Source organism: Tachypleus tridentatus, chromosome 7 (assembly GCF_004210375.1).
Source record: "Tachypleus tridentatus isolate NWPU-2018 chromosome 7, ASM421037v1, whole genome shotgun sequence".
Classification (NCBI taxonomy): Eukaryota; Metazoa; Arthropoda; class Merostomata; order Xiphosura; family Limulidae; genus Tachypleus; species Tachypleus tridentatus.
In genome coordinates, this window is record NC_134831.1 from 105,938,131 (window position 1) to 105,961,974 (window position 23,844).

The 23,844-nt window shown below is 31.3% G+C and overlaps 1 protein-coding gene and 1 long non-coding RNA gene across 13 annotated transcripts in view; both read left to right on the top strand.

The window, feature by feature from the left end:
• Nucleotides 1–247: 247 nt before the first annotated feature.
• LOC143256326 (uncharacterized) lies at nucleotides 248–6,849 on the top strand. 3 transcript variants are annotated; one of them, XR_013031255.1, is made up of 4 exons: nucleotides 248–998; nucleotides 3,097–3,237; nucleotides 3,375–3,412; nucleotides 6,684–6,849. It is a non-coding gene; the product is annotated as an uncharacterized LOC143256326 (long non-coding RNA). The 3 variants fall into 3 exon arrangements; XR_013031254.1 differs by lacking the exon at nucleotides 3,375–3,412; XR_013031256.1 differs by lacking the exons at nucleotides 3,375–3,412; nucleotides 6,684–6,849 and adding an exon at nucleotides 3,929–5,658.
• Nucleotides 3,419–23,844, top strand: part of LOC143256325 (nonsense-mediated mRNA decay factor SMG5-like) — a 33,127-nt gene continuing 12,701 nt past the window's right edge. For 3 of the 10 annotated variants that reach the window (XR_013031250.1, XR_013031249.1, XR_013031246.1), the window contains exons 1-6: nucleotides 3,419–3,614; nucleotides 8,355–8,493; nucleotides 11,338–11,484; nucleotides 13,444–13,509; nucleotides 13,778–13,934; nucleotides 15,374–15,491. Coding sequence is in view for 2 of the 10 variants with exons in the window: in XM_076513402.1 (XP_076369517.1) it covers nucleotides 3,514–3,614; nucleotides 8,355–8,493; nucleotides 11,338–11,484; nucleotides 13,444–13,509; nucleotides 13,778–13,934; nucleotides 14,278–14,282 (615 nt within the window). In the remaining 8 variants the exon portion in view is untranslated. The other 7 variants (XR_013031247.1, XR_013031248.1, XR_013031251.1 and 4 more) reach the window with 7 other exon arrangements.

The following is a 23,844-nucleotide window of genomic DNA, read 5'->3' on the forward strand; positions in this document are numbered from 1 at the left end:
AATAAAAATTAAATATTAATTTCCGCAAATGTCATTTTGGTACGTAGAAATACCAAGAAAAATAAACTTCGATTTCTTGTTAATTTTAGTTATAACGAACAAATATAACTCAACAAATATTTCATTTTTCTTGATCTCTGTCAACTGCAGAAAATGGTGGGAAAAGGAACGTGAACGTAGCGAACGAAAGAGAAACAGCGCCACCAAGTGAGACAAGTGATTTTATCCGTGCGATAAAGGTAAGTACACATAACTTTGGATTGAGCGTTGGCTAGTAGTTAACGTGCTCCAGTAATGAATCCGAAAATTCTCGATTTGCGACCAATTGCCCCCAAAATGCGCTCCGCACATTGGATCGATAGATCACATACAAAAGTAACAATTAAATTTCACTACTAGGTCAGAGAATAGTAGCTTAAGTGTTGGCGGTGGGTACTTTTGAGTAGCTTCCTTCGCTCTAAGATTTTTCAGTTTAAAATTAGGGATGGATATACATAGCCAGGCCTTTATTAGGCTCTAAGTTAAAGTTCTGTAACAAATATGTTAACCACGTGGCTATTCCATTGTAAAGCTATAGCTGGTTTTCCACTGTAAGCTCACGAAATGTATTTAGTGTAACGGGTGTATTGGGAATTTCATCTTACAATCTTTGTAGAATATTGTTGTTGGCTCCAGTAACCTTGTAGTTTAATGGAGACAATTTGTGTACTATAAACAGGAAACATGTAATAAGGAGTAATGCTGTGTGTACGTATCTTATAGTATAACCATATCGGGCTATCTTCTGTGGCCATCGAGGGGGAATCGAATCTCTGATTTATCTTTCAGACTTTTCTAAAGATTATTTATTTGTGTTTTAACAGGCTTACTAAACACATCTTAAATAAAACAAAGTGCAGTTAATAGTTAACATATATCAGTGTCACTGCTATTTTAACAAGATATTTGTGTCTTAAGTGGGACTCCTGATGCAAAAGAATCAGGTTTCGAAACCAGTGGTGAGTATGACATATTTTGTAGCTCTGCGTTAAACAAAACAAACAAACACAGTGGTCAAAAGATTTATTAGTGTTAAGTGTTATAGGGCAGGAAAGCCCATGTATCAGATATGGACACAACAAAACTAATAATAACTAATTCAGTCTGTTTTGTCTCTAAATTAGAACATAAACAGCTCGCGGTAGGTTCATGTGACAAACAAGATTTCGTAGCTAAAAGATTTAAGCCTGGCTGGAAAAACAGGTTACAAGGCTACTCTCCTTCTGAGACAACTTTGTAAGACAGTTTTTATGATGTATCCTCTAATAATCTGTGCTCATGAGCAAAGGCACTGTAAGTGTTCATTTTGTTTCAAGTTACCAGTTATAGTGTTTCTAAAGAAACAAGCAACTACCAAAGTAATAACTTCAACAAAATAAATAAAACAAGCAGGAAACCAATAAACTGATTTACTTCCCTTAAGTACCATACAAAATCTCAGAGCCATGATGTAGTTAGATTATTTGAAGGCATGTAACCAGTGGGATTTCTAATATAATAACTGAAAGTTTAGAAATTTACAATTGATACAGAAAAGAAAGAGAACTCTACAGTAAATAGATTGCAACAAAGAAAGTAATTCCAGGTTTCAGATAATATGTTTTGGATTTTGTTAGCTTTAGAAATTTAAAAGTTGTAAAGCAGAAATTATAGTAGCTAAATGTTACAATTTTTGATAAGACTAACCTTAAAACTTCACTGTTCTCAAACTATTTGAGTTTAAAATTAAGCAACAGACATGTACAAAGACCAGATATTTTCAGCTGTGTTTTCTGAATAGATAGGAAGTTGAAATTTTTCTTCTCTGAAATAAAATTTTCAATTGGAGGATCTATATAAATGTATGAATGACAGTCTGAATGTTTTTCTGTTACTTTATTGAAAATAATTGTCAATAAGATATTTGAAGAAACAAAATTATGAAACTAAACTTTGCAGTACAATTTCTTTGATTAAAAATATATGTAAAAACAGCTTGTTTTGGTTTTTCTCAACCCAAACAAGCCACTTTTACACATATAAATTTTTCTCTACAAGTGGGTTTTCTTGACATCACTGACTATAATTTCTTTGATTGTTAGTAATTATTGGAGGAGGAAGATCAGAAATGATTTCTAAAAGTGTTAATAAAATGTATATAAAAAAATTAAAAATTTGAGCATTTCTTTTGTAGTTTATATTGTATCTGTTTAGAGGGAGAAGCCGGGTAATGTTTGAAAACTTGAGGTAGGCATGTAGCTCTCTTTATAATCATGAGGTCCTGTGTAAGTAAGTAGTAACACAAAAAGTAATTTAGAATGTATAAGAGTGATATTCAAATGCAAGTAATAAAGTAATACCACCCTAACCAACAATTTTATGGAATTACAAGAGAATGATTGTCACATGCGTTTAAAAAAATTAATGTTATGTAGTAGTTAGTCTTTGAAATTCTTAAAACTGTTTAACACCTTAAAACTTCCCCTTGTGGAGACTGCCAAATAAAACTGATGGTCGAAAGATTTTGAGATGCTTGTTAAAATGTTCTGGGATATTTGTAATCAGTATGATATTATGGTCAGGGTCGTGTAATTCTGTGATAAAATACTTAAGTCCTGTCTGTTGACTTGAAGTTCCCTTGCATATTTGGTCTGGCATGGCCAGGTGGTTAAGGCACTCAACTCATAACACGAGAGTCGCGGGTTTGAATCCCGTCACACCAAACATGCTCACCCTTTCAGTCATGTGGTTGTTATAATGTAACAGTCAATCCCACTATTTGTTGGTAAAATAGTAGCATAAGAGTTAGCAGTGGGTGGTGATGACTAGCTGCCTTCTATCTAGTCTTGCACTGCTAAATTAGGACTGCTACTTCAGATAGCCCTCATGTAACTTTGCACAAAATTCAAAACAAACACACAATTTATGCATATTTACTCTTATTTAAAAGAACTTTGTAACTTTGAACAGTGACATACTGGAAAAAAAACCTGTTTTGTTTATTGCTAGTAAATTTTGTTATTTTCATGCCATTGAAAAATAATTTTGTTTCTCTCTTCTTCTTTGTTTATTTTTCAGAGGTTTGTAAAGAAAATCAAGGAACAATCTTTGTCACGTTGCCGAGTATCTAGGAGAAGAAAACAAAGTAGTACTAGTCAGGAAGATTCAGAATTAAGTGAAGGTGTAGTACTAGTCAGGAAGATTCAGAATTAAGTGAAGGTGTAGTACTAGTCAGGAAGATTCAGAATTCAGAATTCTCTTGGAGAAAAACTAGTGTAGATGATAACATTTGGAAAGTCTTCCACCTCTCGTCTTCAATTATTAATGTAGTCAGGAATATTCAGAATTAAGTGAAGGTGTAGTACTAGTCAGGAAGATTCAGAATTAAGTGAAGGTGTTAACATTATTTTAATTTAACTACTACATGAAATAAAAGTAGATAACTACCAGTTCTGTAGTGCCTCACTGGTACAGCAGTAACTCTACAGATTTACAATGTTAAAATTAGTGATTCAATTCCCCTCGGTGGACTCAGCAGATAGCCCAATGTGGCTTTGCTGTGAGAAAAACACATGCGCCATATCAATTAGTAAAAGGTAAAAAGATTCTTACCCAATATAGTTATCATAGAAAACTTTAATTCAACATTTTCTAACTCAAAAATACTTTAGAATTGGTTATTTTATCATTTTGTAACATTTTTTTAGTAAAAATTGGAAAGAAAATTTAAAAAATGTAAACACTTGTTTGCATACAGCTTTGAGGGGAATCTCTTGTAAATGGTGCAACTTTAAATTATTTTCAAATTTTCATTCCATCCCAAAACATTGGTTTATAGATAAATAAACTATCATACTTTAACTACATAATTAAACATTTTCTGTTTCTTTCCTTATTTTTATTATTACAGTTTTTCAATTCCACCCTTTTATAATGTCACAGCATGTAGTCTGAACTACAATGAAGAAAAGCATAAAGAATATAGCTACAAATAAGGTTTGAATGCCATTAGATGGAGCATATTATAAACTGTTTTCATCAGTGTGAAGCAAGTAAAATATTTAAGCAGAGGTCCTCAGAGATGAACAGAGGAATCTTGTGAAAAGTTTAGTAAACATAAAACTAAACTAGAGATCTGATACTTTTATTTTTAGTTTCTTTAGGTGTGTTTCTCATTGTTAAAAGGTGTTTTTTGTATTAAATTATATCTGTTTGAAAGCTATGAAAAGTTTCTCTTACGACCAGACATTAGTTAAATTTAGAGGGTAGTGAAGGTAACACCAATATATTATTTTGATTCAAATCCTTATTTATTTTGTTAGGCTTATTGTATGTAAATAACACAAGTAAAATAACTTGATGAAACTTACATGAATAGATGGCAACTGCCTGTTGGAGAAAAACAAGTGTAGATGATAACATTTGGAAGGTCTTCCACCTCTCGTCTTCAAGTGGAAGACTTCAAAATGTCATCCTCTACACTTGTGATTTTACAGCAGTTATCGTCCATTCAACTAAGTCTCATCACGAATACTCTGTTTAAACAAACAATCAAAGAATAGTAAAACAATGTGTTATTTTGTGAAGATAGATTGGTCAAGTCTAAGAATATGGTTAGCAAACATATTTTTAACTACTCTGACCACTGTGGTGGTGATACCTTTGTTAAAGTTCATGATGGTAGGTTATGAATAAATCTTTGTAACAGAAAGAGCCAGAAAATTTGAAAAGTATTAATTACTGAAGAAGGTATACAACAAATCTCAATAAAAAATGTATTTATTTTCATTATGATTGAATATTCATATCTTTTATCGGGCTTGCAAAACTGTGTCAATAAAGCACCAACTATCTGTACAAATGTAGCTGTTCTGTTTTCACAGTTTTCAGAAAATATTTACAGGGTCATCACTGTGACCAGTTGTACTTGGGCACAGTTTATAATTTGTCTAATTAGCTCTTCTGAGTCATTAGGTTTAAATGTTTGTACTTTAACACAGATGTGACACCATTTAAGAACTTTCATGAAATTGTATTTTGTAAACATGAAAATGTAATTATATAAAGCTGTAGGTTTGAATTTGGGTATTTGTCTGTAGTTTGCACTAAATACTATGTAAGTGATTTGGAAGTCAAGATAATGAAATTTCATATCCAGAAGTACTTAAAATATTATAATTGTAAATTATTCATAGTGAAATGGTAAAACACCCTTTATGTTAAAAATGTAAAACTGTAACAGTTATGCTGTACAACATAGTGATTAAATGCTAACAAAGCTTTGTGGAAACTTAACGATAACCACGATGTCACATTACATTTCCCAGATAAATATTCTTCAAGATTTTAATACATTTCACCATTTCAACTTGTGACTGGTTAGATATCTCACAATAATGTTAATATGATATTTTTATTTTAAAAAAATTTCAGGATTGGTAATTTTCAATTTTGTTTGTATAAAATGCATCTTTACTATAAAAAATATTGTCTGGTCATTAGTAACTTTAGTGACACAGATTTTATCGTATCATTATTATTTATCTCAGATGCATTGCATGGTATTTTTAAATATTGTAAGTATATATTTTAAAGTGTCTAACAGATTGTATTATTTCTGTATAAAATTGTTCAATATTATTACATTCTTTATGACAGAGACTTTTTTACTTTGAAAATAATTTATGTTTTGCAATAGATTATGTCAAACAACCTCATGTTGGATTAAAGTTATTAATGGTATTTATCAAGTTTTGGACTTCATCATAACGATGACCAGAACAGTTTAAAACAGTTCCAATTTATCTTCTTCATTTTTATGACTTCTAATCGATCAGATATTATTATTTCTTTGTTTTTCTTGTCACATTTTTGAGGTTTATTTCAGTAATAACTTTATATTTTTCATTTATCTTTTGTTATGGATATTTAAATATAAAACTTTGTAATTTCTCAAATGTGTGTCAAAATTCTTTATCATGTAAATTAGGGTTTCCCAGAATGGTTGATATTGATCCCCTTGGTTTGGTGAGACTGTAAAGGGGTGAATGAGGACTCAAGTGTTGATAGGAGGACAGAAATAACTCCTGTGCTAAAGTTGGACTATGCATCTAACTGCTCTATGACTCTCCAAGTTTGTATGTCGTTAAAACTGCAATTAGTCATGTAAATGGTTGGACTTCTGAAGAGACAGAGAAATAGGTATAATGTTAGAAACTTCAGGGACTTGAGACTCAAACTCTGAACCCTACAGTCCGATATTCATCAGGCAACTTTTAGAGAAAACCTCATTCTTTTCACATTTTATGTTTTCTAATGATTGCATCGTAAAGTTGATTATATTTTGAAGTTTCACTTCTAATTTATGTTCTAAGAATTTGAGAATCAGTGATCGCTTTATAAATTTGTAAAGGGGTCAGCATCTCAAAAGGCTTTAGGAAATCCTGATATTATTTTGGTACATTTAGGTGTATGGTATACGACGTACTTGTGCTGTTTATGACCTCCAAGTTCTCATCATTCATGTTCTATGTAAAGTATAAAATCAGTGGCCTTTTTAATCATTTCAAACCAGTTCATGTGTTTGGTCGAATAAACGTACGACAAAAAATTTGTCATTATCAATTGGTAACTAATTTCTGTGTGTTATGAAAACAATGATTCAGGTCATTCTGAGTCAGACTTAGAAGAACAGCAGTGACACAGCTAGTTGCACCAGTGGTAGTATAACTGAGCATGGAGTCGAAGAAGAAGAGTTGAGTGACTACGGTGAGCACAGTGGACTTAGTGTTGAGAGTGTCACGAGCACTGCTGTTGACTGCAATGGAGGACCAGAAGAAAATTTGACTAGTAATAAGGCAGTTCTGCAAAACGGACTTGATTGTATTAGCAAAAGGTAATAATTGTTAGCATTGGCAAAAATATACAGTTTCTGAATGAAGGTACACAAATTCTTGAATGGCTATAAGTAGGCAAACTATGGCAGCAAGCGTGATAGTTAAGTTTTCCTAAGACCAAGTTCCGTAGCTCTTAGCCATATTCAGTTGTATAAATGATAATTTATAGAACTGGAAAATTAACTTGATTAATCAATATAATCAATTACCTATGAGTATTTATAAATTATGCCATATAAAATAATTCATTAATTGGAGTTACTGTAAAATCAGTTGGTGTTGCAAAAGTAATCAACTGATGAAATTAGTCTTTCTTATTTATTACTGTTTTCAGTTATTCCAACTGTCCAAGTCTCATGTTATTATTAAATTCCACTAATTGTAGTTTAGTTGTATTTTTTTATAGTTTACTGAAAACTGTAGCTGTTACTGTAAACAGCTACTGAGTTTTGATGTAGGCTTCATATGGTGGTAATTCATTATTTTGATTTTGTGATAATTAAATAGTTTTTTTTCAAATTGAACACTGATAATTACATCTTTCATCTGAGGTATGCAAGTCTAAAGAGAGAGGAAATTTATTTAAAATTAAAATATTTAATTATCAGAACTCAGTAGTCTTGAAAACAGATATTTTAAATTACAAGAACATTTCTCTGTGTCTGTAGCACCATATCAGTATCACTAGAAGATAAAGATAATACAGAGAATGAACACTTATCAAATGGAGATGTACAGAGTAAATCTGAGGGAAGTAACTCTGTTTCTGGAATAGTGACTCTTCAGTAAGTTTTATTTCTGATTATACTATGTAACATAAATTTTGTTCCTGGACAGTATGTGTTATTTCTTCATTGCTTATGTTGTAAAAGTACAGAAAATGACTATTATTCCCTTTGAACTTTGCTTTTGTGACCTGGATAATGAAATTAACCTATTTTCTATGTAAAATGGGCCCATTTGCACATTTTCATTTACATAAGGTCTGAATGAAACAACATATGAATCAAGATTTATGTGTATTTATACTAAATTTATATCAGAATGAACAAAAATGTTTAGAAGTGAGTAGATTTTCAAGATTTGTGACTGTAATATAAATAACTTTCACGTATCAGCCCCCAAATATAGTCTCCCATTGTGTTTTTGTTATATGCTCCCAGGTCACAAAAGCAAAGTTTGAAGAGAAAATTAGGTCTTTTCCATTTACTTTAGGCACAAGCAATTGGGAAATAACACTTTTTGCCCAGGAACAAGAAAAAGTAAAAATTTTGTTACGTAGTGTTATTTTATGCTCAGATTGATAAAAATAAGTGTCTGGTATTTCAGTTTTAAACTCTTTAGTTTTGTATAATATTTTAATATGATGAATGTTTTTGTCAGTCTTTGGATATAGCCAACACCAAAATATCTTTTTGAGTAATATCATTCTAAATATAGGTCTCTAGTGGAACAGGAATTGACACCCTCAGTAGTTGAAGTCATTAAAATCATCAACCAAGAAGGACTTTTGCCGGGTATCAAAGTTGTTGCTGATTGGCTAATCATCAATAGTGACATTATTGTAACTTATGGAGAGGTGATTAAAGCTGTTACTTTGTTTGTTTAAATTCTGGTATATTTATGTTAAATTGTAATTTTTTCTGGAGTGTTATTATCTTATGACAAGTTATTTTAAACTGTGGCCTTCATATATGATATCACTATTTTTGCTTCAAATAACCAATTTGTTCTAGCATTTGATTTATATAGATATGTATGACTAATTGCTATTTGCTTATTTGATATCGTATGGTAATTTTTATATGGAATCAAACTTTTGATATGCACTGCTGGCCAAAACCTTAAGGTCAGTGAACATGAAAAAATATGCATTTTGCATTGTTAGACTCAACCACTTATTTGAGTAGAGCTTCAAAAGATGAAAATAAGAAAAGGGAAAATAAAAATAAAAACCTTTTTAGCATTTAATAGGGAAAATGTGAACACTATGAAATTCGCCTAAATACTAGCTGGTCAAAAGTTTAAGACCATACAGAAACGAAGCGTTAATCGGTAAACACATAATGAAATTTAGTCATTTGTGTTCAAGCATTAGCGTTGTCAACATCTCCCACTGACATCTCCTGTGTTACAATGGATAAAAACATGGCAAAGGCTAAAAAGCTGACAGAGTTTGAACTTGGTGGAATTGTCGAGCTGTAAAAACAAGATCTCTCTTAATGTTGCAAATTTATTAAAAGACCCTGAAAGATATGGAACGAGAATTTCAAGTGGTTGGGCCAAGAAAATTTCACCGGTGTTGAGCAGTGTTGATGCAGAATGTAGATCAAGAACAATAAGACGGCATCTGTGAGAGAAAGGCTTTGAAAACCGTAAACGTCTTCAAAGGCCATGCCTCCTTCCACACCATGAAACAGCTCAGTTAAACTTTGCTGAGAAGCACCAAACATGGGACCTAGAAAAGTGGAAGAAGGTTTTGTTCTCTGATGAGAAAAAATTTAACCTGGATGGTCCAGATGGTTTCCAACGTTACTAGCACGATAAGGATATCCTGGGGTACTTTAAAATTTAACCTGGATGGTCCAGATGGCTTCCAACGTTACTAGCACGATAAGGATATCCTGTGGTACTTTAAAATTTAACCTGGATGGTCCAGATGGCTTCCAACGTTACTAGCACGATAAGGATATCCTGGGGTACTTTCTCCTTCCAGTATTATACAGGGGCATCAAACAGCAGCTGGTTACATTGGCATGTTGGAGAGAGCATCCTTATTGACTGAAGGCCCTTACTTTTGTGAAAATGACTGGATCTTTCACAAGAACAATACTGCAATCCACAATGCCCACAGCACAAAAGACTGTTTCATGGCGAATAACGTGATTCTTTTGGACCATCCAGCGTGTTTGCCCAAACTGAACCCCATTCAAAATGTTTGGGGGTGGATAGCAAGGTCTTTGATGTGAAAGAATTAGCAAAAGTATAATATTACTACATATATATAGACAGATAGTCCAACACCTGGTAGTTGTTGTGAACTTACTGGACTGCTTTAAGTTGCTGTAAGTTTAATGCTTGGTATTTTCCGATGCTAGTCCTCCAAGTGTTCAAGGTTTTGTCTGGAATGGACCAGAATGGAAACAAACACAGCCTTTGCCAGAGGACTTTACCCTACGTGGGCTAGCCTCACTTGAGAATTTTCACCTTTAGTTGGAATTTGATACATCCTATGGACTTAGTTCGAAAGAAGAAGTTAGTAATTGTTGATTTAAGTCATATTAAATTACGTGATTTATTTGCTTACATATAATAATAAAAAACTCTGAATATGCAAAAGAAGTAATCTAGTAAAAGAAGAAAACTATCACATTTTGACATAATAACCTTCTACAATATAAATATTTATCTCTGCTTAGTTTTTTGTAGTTATTTGGAATTTTTAAAAGAAGTTCTATATGTGGAATTCTGACTAACCAGTTGTTATTTCATCTAGAAACAGTTGAATATGTAGCTTTTTTTGTATTACATGGTTGATCTTTATATTATAAATAATTATTATGTTACTGTGTAGTAAATTAAAACTTTATTGGATGATAAAACTTAAGTTTTTGTACAAATAATTTAGTGCACTTACCCCTGTCACAACTCACATTTCATCCTTCCATAACTTAGAAATAACAACGTACTTTTGTTCAGGCAAATGTTTCAACATTTTTCTGCAGATGTTCTTCAGGTAAGTAGCTTAAGTGGGATGTGTGGAAGGCTGTAAGCTTACAACTAACCCTGTAAAAGTGATATATTACAACAGTCTCTCTGTAATAACTTATAGTTGTTTGGCTCTGTTTCTTTGTTGTTGTATGATTGCATAAAGGCTTCTACAAGTCATTATATGCCAGTGGTTTATGTCTATTTAATTTGTGTAACGAGAGTGATGTAAGGTTGTGGGATATAACACTGGAACATTCATTGTAACTGAACAATGTCATATATATGTTGTTACTGCCTTCATTCTGTGTAAACACAGTTACTTTTGTTACTTCAGTATCCAAACTTTTGTCATGAGAACACTGAAACTGGCCAGTTTAGATAAAATGCTTGTGTTTATTTTTTATTTTTTTGCTCTCCAGCTTTCATTAGTTCTCTTAACTTTTTTACAATCATTTTGTGTGTTGTAATAATTAATGTTTATTTACCTGTTAGATATCAGTGGATATGTATTCTGGAATATCATATTATACTACTAATATGTAGACTTTTTGAGGGAAAAAAAAAGTTTATAAATTATTGTACATAATATTAATGAGATTGTTCAAAAGTGTTAAGTTGAATTTTGTGTTAATCTAGATTTGATTTTTTCACACAAGTGTATGAGCTAAAATGCATACATAAACATTTGTTTTTTTGCTTGTGGTGTCACTAGGTTTTTCTCCGCATACAGTGTCTTCACAATTTTGGCCAGTTATTAGCTAGGCTCCCAAAGACAGGAGTCAATTTTAACTCTGAAAAAGAATGCTTTACTGCAAGTAGCACAAAAAAAAGTTTCAGTGGAGCTGTAAGTACTGAGGCTGTAAGTTTATAACAATCTAAATGTTATTGTGTTATTGTTGTAAGCCCTGTAAGTACTGAGGCTGTAAGTTTATAACAATCTAAATGTTATTGTGTTATTGACTAGTTACTGGTGTCCATCTCTAAATGTTATTGTGTTATTGATTAGTTACTGGTGTCCATCTCTAAATGTTATTGTGTTATTGACTAGTTACTGGTGTCCATCTCTAAATGTTATTGTGTTATTGACTAGTTAGTGGTGTTTATCTCTAAATGTTATTGTGTTATTGACTAGTTACTGGTGTCCATCTCTAAATGTTATTGTGTTATTGACTAGTTACTGGTGTCCATCTCTAAATGTTATTGTGTTATTGACTAGTTACTGGTGTCCATCTGAAAGTACTGAGGCTGTAAGTTTATAACAATCTAAATGTTATTATGTTATTGACTAGTTACTGGTGTCCATCTCTAAATGTTATTGTGTTATTGATTAGTTACTGGTGTCCATCTCTAAATGTTATTGTGTTATTGACTAGTTACTGGTGTCCATCTCTAAATGTTATTGTGTTATTGACTAGTTACTGGTGTCCATCTCTAAATGTTATTGTGTTATTGACTAGTTACTGGTGTCCATCTCTAAATGTTATTGTGTTATTGACTAGTTACTGGTGTCCATCTCTAAATGTTATTGTGTTATTGATTAGTTACTGGTGTCCATCTCTAAATGTTATTGTGTTATTGATTAGTTACTGGTGTCCATCTCTAAATGTTATTGTGTTATTGACTAGTTACTGGTGTCCATCTCTAAATGTTATTGTGTTATTGACTAGTTACTGGTGTCCATCTCTAAATGTTATTGTGTTATTGACTAGTTACTGGTGTCCATCTCTAAATGTTATTGTGTTATTGACTAGTTACTGGTGTCCATCTCTAAATGTTATTGTGTTATTGACTAGTTACTGGTGTCCATCTCTAAATGTTATTGTGTTATTGACTAGTTACTGGTGTCCATCTCTAAATGTTATTGTGTTATTGACTAGTTACTGGTGTCCATCTCTAAATGTTATTGTGTTATTGACTAGTTACTGGTGTCCATCTCTAAATGTTATTGTGTTATTGACTAGTTACTGGTGTCCATCTCTAAATGTTATTGTGTTATTGACTAGTTACTGGTGTCCATCTCTAAATGTTATTGTGTTATTGATTAGTTACTGGTGTCCATCTCTAAATGTTATTGTGTTATTGATTAGTTACTGGTGTCCATCTCTAAATGTTATTGTGTTATTGATTAGTTACTGGTGTCCATCTCTAAATGTTATTGTGTTATTGATTAGTTACTGGTGTCCATCTCTTTTTCATAACTGTTTCTTTGTACACTTCTCTTTTGTTCTTTTTTTTTCTGTTTCTGTTATAAGCATTAATGATAAACCAAAAATTTGAATTTGATGCCGAGTGAAGAAATGTGTAAATATTATGATAAGACAGTTAAAGACTAAGTGAATATTTGTTTGAAGCTTCCTGATGAAACCATAAACAACAGAAGAGTTTTGGAGAAATCAGCACATAGTTTAAGAGATATTAATATAAGCTGTTGACCTGCTGTCTTCACAATCGTCAAGCTGTAGCAGAAAGAAAACTAACACTGGAAGTTTCTGTCTGACTTGTATGCACCATTATTCCGAAAACTGAATTGTGAATTTTTATTAACTTTAGAGAAGTATTGAATTAATTTCATACTTCTGTTTATGTCATTACACAAGAAGAAACCTTACACTAATTACTGAATGATATATATGTATATATATAAATATGTGTGTATAGTTTCTAGACAAAGATGAGACTTGTTTAGTTTAGTGCCTGGGTTTTAACAAGCAGAATAAATTACTTTGTTTTTATTTAACCTGTTAAATTTTATTCAGGTATTTGTTGTTTTCAAGAGTATTTTTTAGTGCTAATCTTTTGAATTAATTATATTTCTCAGGGAGTTGAGCAACCTGTAGGTCAAAGAAAACAGATGATGCGGAACATGGCTCATCTGTGGTTGAAGGTAGGAATGTTGTGAAAAATATATTGTCATGACTCTATAGTATTATTACAAATATATGTTAACTGTCTTGTGTTGTATAAAGCATTTCAGTTTATGATGTCAATTTTTTATATATTTTTTGTTCTTGTTTGCAAATTCTACTTGACTAATATTTTAATGTTAGTGAATTTTCCTTTAGTATACAAATTTTTTAAATGATGAAACATATCAGTAATATTTTTTTGATTTATATGTCTAATATTTCACTGATATGGGTATGTGGATCTAGGCTGAAGTGAATGATTTGGAATCTAAAGTAAAAGGAGGAGGATTTCCCCAACTTTCCCCTTATCTGATTCCTGACATTAGCTCCTTCTGTCAACATTTGGCATTGTTAAAGCAGCTGAGATTATCCAAGAGATGTGTTATTGTTGTGCCATCTGTTGGTAAGTACATTCAGTAGCACAGTTTACTTCTACTATTAGTTTTTTGCTTCGTAATTAATAAATAAAACTGAAGGTTATAGATACTCTTGTTGAGTCAAGTTACTCAGCACAATATGAAAGTCAAACATAGAAAATTGTGTTATTCCCTTCTTACTCAGAGAGGTTGTTTCACTATAATTACTTCTAGAACCTTCTAAATGTGTGTTGAAAGTTTTTAATACAAATTTGTATTTCATCTGCTATTTTCTCAATTTTTAACACTATATGGGTGCTGTCTGTTTGACTGGCCTTGTAACCAATACAACAAAACATGATATCTTAATTATCCTTTCCTTCTTTTTAGGATGACTGCAGATTTCAGCAGAAATTACAATTATTTATCCTAAATGGCAACAAGCTTGTAACAGTGTGCTTCTGTTTTTAATTTTGTTGTTTTGTTTCTCTTTTATTCATGCTTCATTATAATCTATAGTAACAAAGTGCAGAGATTTTATTTTAAAAACAATTAGGATACGTCACCCATCATCTAACAACATATATTCTTTGTGCATTCCTCAAGGCAACAAAATTCTCATTTACCTTTTTTTTTAATCTAACCTATTAAATTTTTAATTTGTACATTTTAGGACTTTTTGGTTAAAGTTTACACATCTATAAAAAAAATAACATGTTAAAGAAAAAAAATTCAATACTTCAGGATTGAAACCTTTTTGATCTTCGAACCTAAGTTGGTTGTCCCAAAAATAATTGTATAATTTTCAAATACTCATTCTGGAAATAAAGTTTAAAGAATAAAACAGAATTACTCATACTTATCTTTCTTTCTAACTTATGAAAAGGTTTAAAACATTTCATTACCTAGTGGAATACTGATATCCTTTTACTAAAATGAAACAAAGACATTACAGTCACGTAGGTCATAGAATGGCTTTTTTATTGGTTATAAATATGTAACGTTAACAAGAAAGCATGAGTAAATAAATAATTTAGAAAGAGGTCAGACATTCTTATTTTAATTTCTGGCCTGTTAGTACCTGTAATCAGAGTATCTAATTATGGAATATTGTAACATTTAAAGGGAAGAAAGAAAGCCTAAAACAAATAATTCAGAGCTAAAAGGTATTGTGTGACATGTAGAAATAAAGATTAAAAATTGACATAAATATATCCTTTTTAAACTAATTGAAACTTGAATTGCAAATTATGTATTGATGCCAAGCATTTTCACGTGCATTGACAATAAAGTTGTTTAATTGCATTTTAACTGTAACTCAGTAAAAGTTATGATGTGCACTGAACACCACTATATGACTTGCAATGTTAGAAACCTAGATAACCTTGATTGTGCGTAACCTTTATTGTTATAGTTTGTCTTTTTAGTGATTTTACTCAATTATAAAGAAATAATGTTACAAACCTTTATTTCGCCTATATACCAGTTCATGACTCTTACGTTCCAACTGAGACCCTAACGTTGGTCCAAACGAAACATTGAAACTAATGAAAATTACCAAGGAAGGTGTTGTTTGTTTTTTTTTGCCCACTGGACCTTCAAAAGTGAGTTTAATAACTATTTTCTATTTCACTAAGGAAATATAACAATAGAAAGAAATAACGAAATTAGAAGAATTGTTATTATAAAAACTGGAACTGAATTTTGTATACTTTATTATTACACTAGGTGTCGTTGCTTTATATTATGTTTATGAGTGTGTGTGTGTTTTCGTGTAGCAAATTCACATCGGGCTATCTGCTGAGTTTTAAATTTATGTATAAGGGTAACATTCAATGTCAATTATTATAATTATCTGTTCCAAAATACTGACTCGAAATTAGTATATCACACATAAATAATGTTCTAGATATTTTGAACAATAACGGTGATACCACAGTGTTATGATATAATGTGCCATTTTGTTTGAAATCTGTTTTTTTACTTCCTACTTATTACAACTAATTTAAAGTCCATAAGGCACATATCAAGTATTATTTTATCAGATATACACGACTATTGATCATTTAGCTTAAATCGTTATTGTTTAAAAACAGTAATAAAAAAACGTAATAAAATGTAAAGAAGAGTTACAAGATTGTTGGAGATATTTGTTTGTAAAACACATAAAATTTAGCGCCATCTGTTATATTTATTAGTACTTACTGTTAGAATCTTAGGCTTCATGTGCTGTTTTAAACTGCTTGCCCGATCTCTTATTATACTTTAATGTGATCTTTCAAAAATATTTTTAAGCCTTTTTATACAGGCAACAATTTGGTTTATAAGAGGGTTTGAATTCATTGTGTATACACACCAACGACACGCATTTTCCTTCGGTTTCCTAAAATTCGGGTTTTGATTTTATTTTGGTGATTGATATTGACATATTAAACAAATCAAAGAAGTTGTTAAATATGATTGAATTTTGTGATGTGTTCTGATACATCATTGGTTGACGTAACATTAAAAATTTTATAAACGTAATGTTTATGGCTAACAGAGATGACATAGTATCTGGAAGATATATTGTTTGCTGTGATGTTCCTCCTACTGTTTATTTCCAAACAAACAAACGCACAAAGCTACTCAAGGGCTATCTGTGCTAGCCGTCCCTAATTTAGCAGTGTAAGACTAGAGGGAAGGCAGCTAGTCATCACCACCCACCGCCAACTCTTGGGCTACTCTTTTACCAACGAATAGTGGGATTGACCGTAACATTATACACCCCCACGGCTGGGAGGGCGAGCATGTTTGGCGCGATGGAGATGCGAAGCTGCGACCCTCGGATTACGAGTCGCACGCCTTACAGCTTTGTGCGAAATTAAAAACAAAACAAAACAATTAATCGATAGTCAACAACAGTGCAAACTATCAACCCGTGACTGTGCTGTGATGTGGGTCATTTCAACACATTTGAGGGAAAGTAGTCACTCACTACTTGTGTTTTACTCACTTCTTCATAATAAGTTATAAAACTATACATAAATAAAATTACAGGTTTTGAAAACTAACTTGACTTTTGATCTGCTTCGTGGTTATTTAAAACATTTTTTTTTTCGAAATATATCAAATTTCAGTTTATTTATTTGCTTGTTAGTATTTTTCTGAAATCACAAACAGCTCTAATTTATTTCAGGAACCTTCATTAAAGCTCATTTCTTACCAAAATAGTGTACTTAATGTACATTGCTAGATATCAATACATAATCGACGTTCAAAAGTTATTTTTCCAGCAGCTAAGAAGAAAGTCTGGGGGCTTATAACTTTAAAAATTGGATTTTGACACCCGTGTAGGCAGAACGCAGATAGGCTGTTGTGTTGTTTTGTAAGTACCAACAAACAAAACAATGAAGAGTTATTTTATTTCTCATAATCTATAATTAATGCTTATTTATAATTTACAAATATGTAAATATAGCGTTATATAAAATGTAACAAGTGTGTGGTGCAGAGGTTTTCCATTGTCCATGGTTTACTGATCCATTCTGGAAGTTGAGGATGTACGAAAGGAAATCTACAGCTTTCGGTTAGCATAAACCAAATAACTTTTGTGTAAATGGTGAGTTAAAATGTTTTACTTTATGGTTGCCAAACGTTCTTGAAGATATGTGTGTAATCAAAAGGACAGATGAACCGAAATAGAATCATATCGGAACCAACAAAACAAAAACAAAGTTAGGTGTTAGAATAGAACGTTTCAGAAGTTAGTTTTCCCAATACCACATTATTCTATGTTGCATGATCATACTCTCACTCTTAATACCACAGTGAAGCATGTAATACTAACAATAAAGCTGAGTTGTAAACTGCATTATCAACAAAAGTTTTATTGTTGCATTAGAAACACATTAAATCTTCTGTAACTAGACTGCAGTCTGAAGCATTAGACATAATACATAACATTTTGGAACAGTATGGAATCTATTGGTCCACCTTGGCTCTTACATCGTCTTATTTAAACTATAAATATTAATGAATAAATTTTTAAAAATCTTAAGGCCAGTACTTATCATTCATATACTTATCAAGCTTTCTGTTAAACTCCATTAAATTTTCTGCTCCACAACATCCAAAGACAACCCACTCCAAAGGCTAACTATCTTGTAAGAAATATAAAGTTATCTTAGCTGAAGGTGACTTCTACTCTGCCAGTGTTTATACTTGGGTCCCTTAGTCTTACTATTCTCACTGTTAAGTATGAATAAAGATGATGCATCAACATTATCAATTCCTTTTAAAATCTTAAACACCTCTATCATATCACATGCCTCCTCCAATTCTTTTTTTTAAGAGAAAGCAGAATGAGAGATTTCAGCCACTCATATGACAACTCCTCCATACCAGACATCTTTCTAATAACCCAACTTTGAACCCCTTCAAAAATTCAAAGCCCTTCCAAAGGTAAGGATACCAAGACTGAACACAGTTCTCCAAATATGACATAACCAATGAATCATACAATGAAATTTTACTGCTTTAGACTCATGTTGAAAATCTCTGTAGATATAACCTAAAATTTTATTTGCCCTACCACCAGCAATAACACAATGCTTGGATAGCTTGTTAGACTGATCAGCTATTACATCAAGATCCCTTTTTCTCTATTGTTTAGATTATTTCCATCCAAATTATTATTCATATAATGATAACCAAGTAGCATTATTTTGCATTTGTTACAATTAAATCCCATCTGCCATTTATTTGCCCAATTCACTGAGTGATATAAATCTTTCTGTAAATCAGCAGCATTATCTTCACAGGTAGTAACACCCTATGTCTTAATATAATTTAATTATTTATTGACCATTCTTTTATCTGTGTCATGGATGCATGTCGAAAAGAGCAAAGGTCCTAAGACTTGAACCCTGAGGTGCCTCATTTGTGACATAAATCTAATTTGGTTGAACTACATTTGTGACATAAATCTAGTTTGGTTGAACTACATTTGTGACATAAATCTAGTTTGGTTGAAGTACATTTGTGACATAAATCTAGTTTGGTTGAAGTACATTTGTGACATTAATCTAGTTTGGTTGAACTACATTTGTGACATAAATCTAGTTTGGTTGAAGTACATTTGTGACATAAATCTGGTTTGGTTGAACTACATTTGTGACATTAATCTAGTTTGGTTGAACTACATTTGTGACATAAATCTAGTTTGGTTGAACTACATTTGTGACATAAATCTAGTTTGGTTGAACTACATTTGTGACATAAATCTAGTTTGGTTGAACTACATTTGTGACATAAATCTAGTTTGGTTGAACTACATTTGTGACATAAATCTAGTTTGGTTGAACTACATTTGTGACATAAATCTAGTTTGGTTGACTACATTTGTGACATAAATCTAGTTTGGTTGAACTACATTTGTGACATAATCTAGTTTGGTTGAACTACATTTGTGACATAAATCTAGTTTGGTTGAACTACATTTGTGACATTAATCTAGTTTGGTTGAACTACATTTGTGACATTAATCTAGCTTGGTTGAACTACATTTGTGACATTAATCTAGCTTGGTTGAACTACATTTGTGACATTAATCTAGCTTGGTTGAAGTACATTTGTGACATTAATCTAGCTTGGTTGAATTAATCTACATTTGTGACATTAATCTAGCTTGGTTGAACTACATTTGTGACATTAATCTAGCTTGGTTGAACTACATTTGTGACATTAATCTAGCTTGGTTGAACTACATTTGTGACATTAATCTAGCTTGGTTGAACTACATTTGTGACATTAATCTAGCTTGGTTGAACTACATTTGTGACATTAATCTAGCTTGGTTGAACTACATTTGTGACATTAATCTAGCTTGGTTGAACTACATTTGTGACATTAATCTAGCTTGGTTGAACTACATTTGTGACATTAATCTAGCTTGGTTGAACTACATTTGTGACATTAATCTAGCTTGGTTGAACTACATTTGTGACATTAATCTAGCTTGGTTGAACTACATTTGTGACATTAATCTAGCTTGGTTGAACTACATTTGTGACATTAATCTAGTTTGGTTGAACTACATTTGTGACAATCCTTTCTTCCTGATCTACTCTTACTCTCATCAACACAAATAGTAACCTTTTGAAAGAATGCCAGAAGATTTTGTAAGGCAAGGTTTTCCATCAGTGAAACCACGTTAGCTATCTCATAAAATTTTAAACTTGGTTAAATAACTTTTTGAAGTTTTTTTTTTATCAGACTCTAAAATGTGATCCACAACTGATGTAAGACTAATGGGTCTATAAGTCCTGGAACATTTTTCATCACCCCTGTTGATAAGAGAAGTTACATTAGTTAATTTTCAATTTATTATCTTTCTCATTAATTTTTTTTCCAATATTCTTCATGAACCAACATTGTTTTTACTTGCTGCTACCCTGTTCTTTATGTAAGGAAAATATTTACCTTGAATATTGAAATTTTTTCTTTAAAGATTTTCCATATTTGCTTTGTGTCTCAGCATAACACTGCTGCCCAATTCACAATAAATAATTCTTGTTGCTTTCCTTCAAAATTTGATTTTTAAAATTTGGAATCAAAATATTGTAATTTCAATATGCAGGAAAAATATCAAACTTAATACAGCAGTGATCACTTGTACCCATGTGTTCTCCAATTTTCTTCCTATATTTTTGAAGCTACAACAAACCTCAAATAGCAGTTTGTAGTAAGACTTAGGGAAGTAAAATGTTAGAAAATTATCAATGCATATATATAAATACAGGGAGCAGTGTGTGTGTTTGCATATACATAAATACAGGGAGCAGTGTGTGTGTTTGCATATACATAAATACAGGGAGCAGTGTGTGTCTGTTTACCTATATATATACACACAACTTCCTAGTGTTACAGATATAAGTAAGCTTTGTTGTGCACATTTACTCATTATATTGTCAAACAGCATTTGATTTTGTGTTTTCATCTAACAATTTATTATTTAGGAAGAGATAAATGAAAAAGGGCATTGCCTGAAACGTTGTAACAACAAACGTACATATATTAAAGTGTGTGCATACTGTAGTTAACTTTGTGGTGGTTCTATCTTCAACATTTCCTTTTCTTCCATGAACAACCACCACACATAATTTTCTACAGTTTTAACCCAACTATAATATTAATACAATAAGGAAACATAAATAATAAGTTATACATTGTTAGACACATGTTATGACGGACTCGAGAAATAGAACATTACAAGCAGTTTTGTAATTTAACAAATATTCTAACATCAAATAATTGAACATATTAACTCTGGTAAATCTGTGAAAGTGAAACATTGATTAAAATAAAAATATATACTTTGTTATTTATCTGAATTCTAAAGGTCAGTTTTTATAAACTTTTATCAAAACTATTGTCTTCCCCACCACAGCAATTGACTACCTCATATTGTCAAAATGTTACGTAGTTTTTGCTAAGTGTAAAGCTTTAGAAACTAGAACAGTTAATTCTAATCATCATTAAATGCTGAAACAAATTAAATGTAGTGCAAAGTGATATTTGATGAAAATGTTTTCATTTTTCAAAAGGGTTCCTCTTGAATTTTTTATTAAGAACAGTATGTACTTGTTAGTAGTCATTCGGGTTGTTGCTGCACTTTGTTATAACATGTATAAGCCAGATTATTTTTATTCATTCTCAATGGATGGGAAACACACTACCACTCAAGGTTATTTTACTTTTTACATGTTGCATGGCAGTAATGTTAACTGTAATGTATTTCAGACTAACCAAATCATGCTACTCCAAACATCAGCTCCTTATATTTGTGCAGACATCTGTAATATCACTAAACATTATGTGGAATAAGTGATTGATGAAGCAGATCGTTTGTGTTAATTTTTACAGTAACTAGATATTTACATTAATTCAATTCAGTTGTTTGTTCTATGTATTTTGCCAAGTGTATCTATATTATTAGTATCTGTATGAGGCATGATTTATTCACCATTTTACGAAAATTACAGATCTGATTACTTAACATCTTTCAATGTGCTTTCTGTTGTCAGATGTTCTGACTATAAAAGATGCAACCAAGGTTTCCCTGAAAGAGAGAGATATTTGTGTAGCTTATCTTATACAATGCAGTATTTTTTCGTATTGATAGTTCTTGTGTTATGTCAGTTACTCTTTTAGGAATAATTAGCGATATTTTAACTTAAACCATAAAATGTAGTATTTCTATTGAGAATACCTTAGTCAATTAAATAACACAATCGAAAGAAACCAAAACACTTTCATTTGAACTCACTTACATTTTCTGTATAATTATTTGTTGATGATTGGAGCACTAACCAAATGTCAGGATTATTTGTGTAGATGTTTTTAATTTTTATAGTTATTAAATGGATTTATGTTGTACCAACAACAAAGAATAATATGAGAGATGTTATTTATAATAAAAACATGAGAAATTGATCCTTTGTTTCAGTGAGAGATTTAACTTTGTTCATAAATTTAATAGTGCAATGTTGAATATTCTATACAGCAATCATTATAAGTAATCTTTGTTGGCAAACACAAGTTTGTGTGGTGTACTAGTTGTTGTTTTACAACACTTCATCAAGGAGAAAGAAAATGATATAAGGAAATTATGAAAAAGTTAAGTATTGTTTCAATGGGGGTCTCTATGAAAAATATACCATGATAAAACAAATTGGTCAAGAGTTAGTTTAAAAGTAACGTGTACCTCAAGACCTTTTTCCAAAAGAATGATAACATGATTTAAAGGTAAATTTGTACTCAGTAGTAACATAGTAGAGATAAAAAGTTCATTTTTGAAACATAATGCTAATTACTTAACAGGTATTATTTTACTTTATCACTTTATTCATTAGTTACTTGATGTTTGTATGTTGGAATTTTGTTTAATGTTTGTTGTATATTCATTAGTTGTTTTTATTTAAATTTCAGTTGAGTGAGTATGTGATATTAAGCTAATTAGTTTGTAAATTTTGCATCACAATTTTTTTTCTCCTTCAAATACCTTTATATAAAGGTAAACTAAGTTATGGGTCGTTATTCTGCTGAATTTCCAAACAATTGTTAATTAACTTTCATATACTAAAATGAGAAACAAGATGGTTTGACAATTTCTGCATATTACTTCCAGCTTTGTCAATATTTTGCTTCTTCCTTGTGTAAAAGAGAAAATAAAAAATTTAAACATGTTACTAGGCATGAGGAATATACTCACCCAAACTGAAAACTTATTTATCTTATTAGCATGACTTAGTTATTGTAAATATGTACATATTTTATTCATTGCAATGACTTACTTCCATATGTTACATTATATCCTTTCGCAAGATTAACTATTCTCATTTAGTACTGCCCCGTATGTGCAAAACACTTTTTATGCATATCACAAGCCTTGTACCACTCATCCATGGGAAATACTTGATTCTAATATGTTTTTCATACAAATTACCACATGGAAATCTTCCACCAATGAGAATGACACACATTTTGTTACACATATGATTAATATTCACTTCTACTGAACTATCATTTTTCTTTTTCAGTGGGGTTTTATTAAGTTATTTGAAATTTTTCTTTATCATGGTTCCTAATTATAACTTAAATAGTTATTTCCGAAGCAGTCTTTTGCATTAATCATTTTTGATTATGCAGCATATGTCATTAAATTCTCTATCCAATCTTTATTGTTTTCATGTGTTTTATTCTCTCGTGCATATGTATTTGTCTATCAAACAATTTGTTCTGTATATTATATTCCACAAATTTCAAGGTTAATGTTACAACTTTGAGTATCACATCTCTTACAAAACACTTTAGTTGGTGACACATTGGGTCAGTTCTGGTTGGGATTATCTGTGATTATTTGCCAAGATATTAGTTACAATATAGGTCAAGCATATACTCCTGAACTTCCCTCAC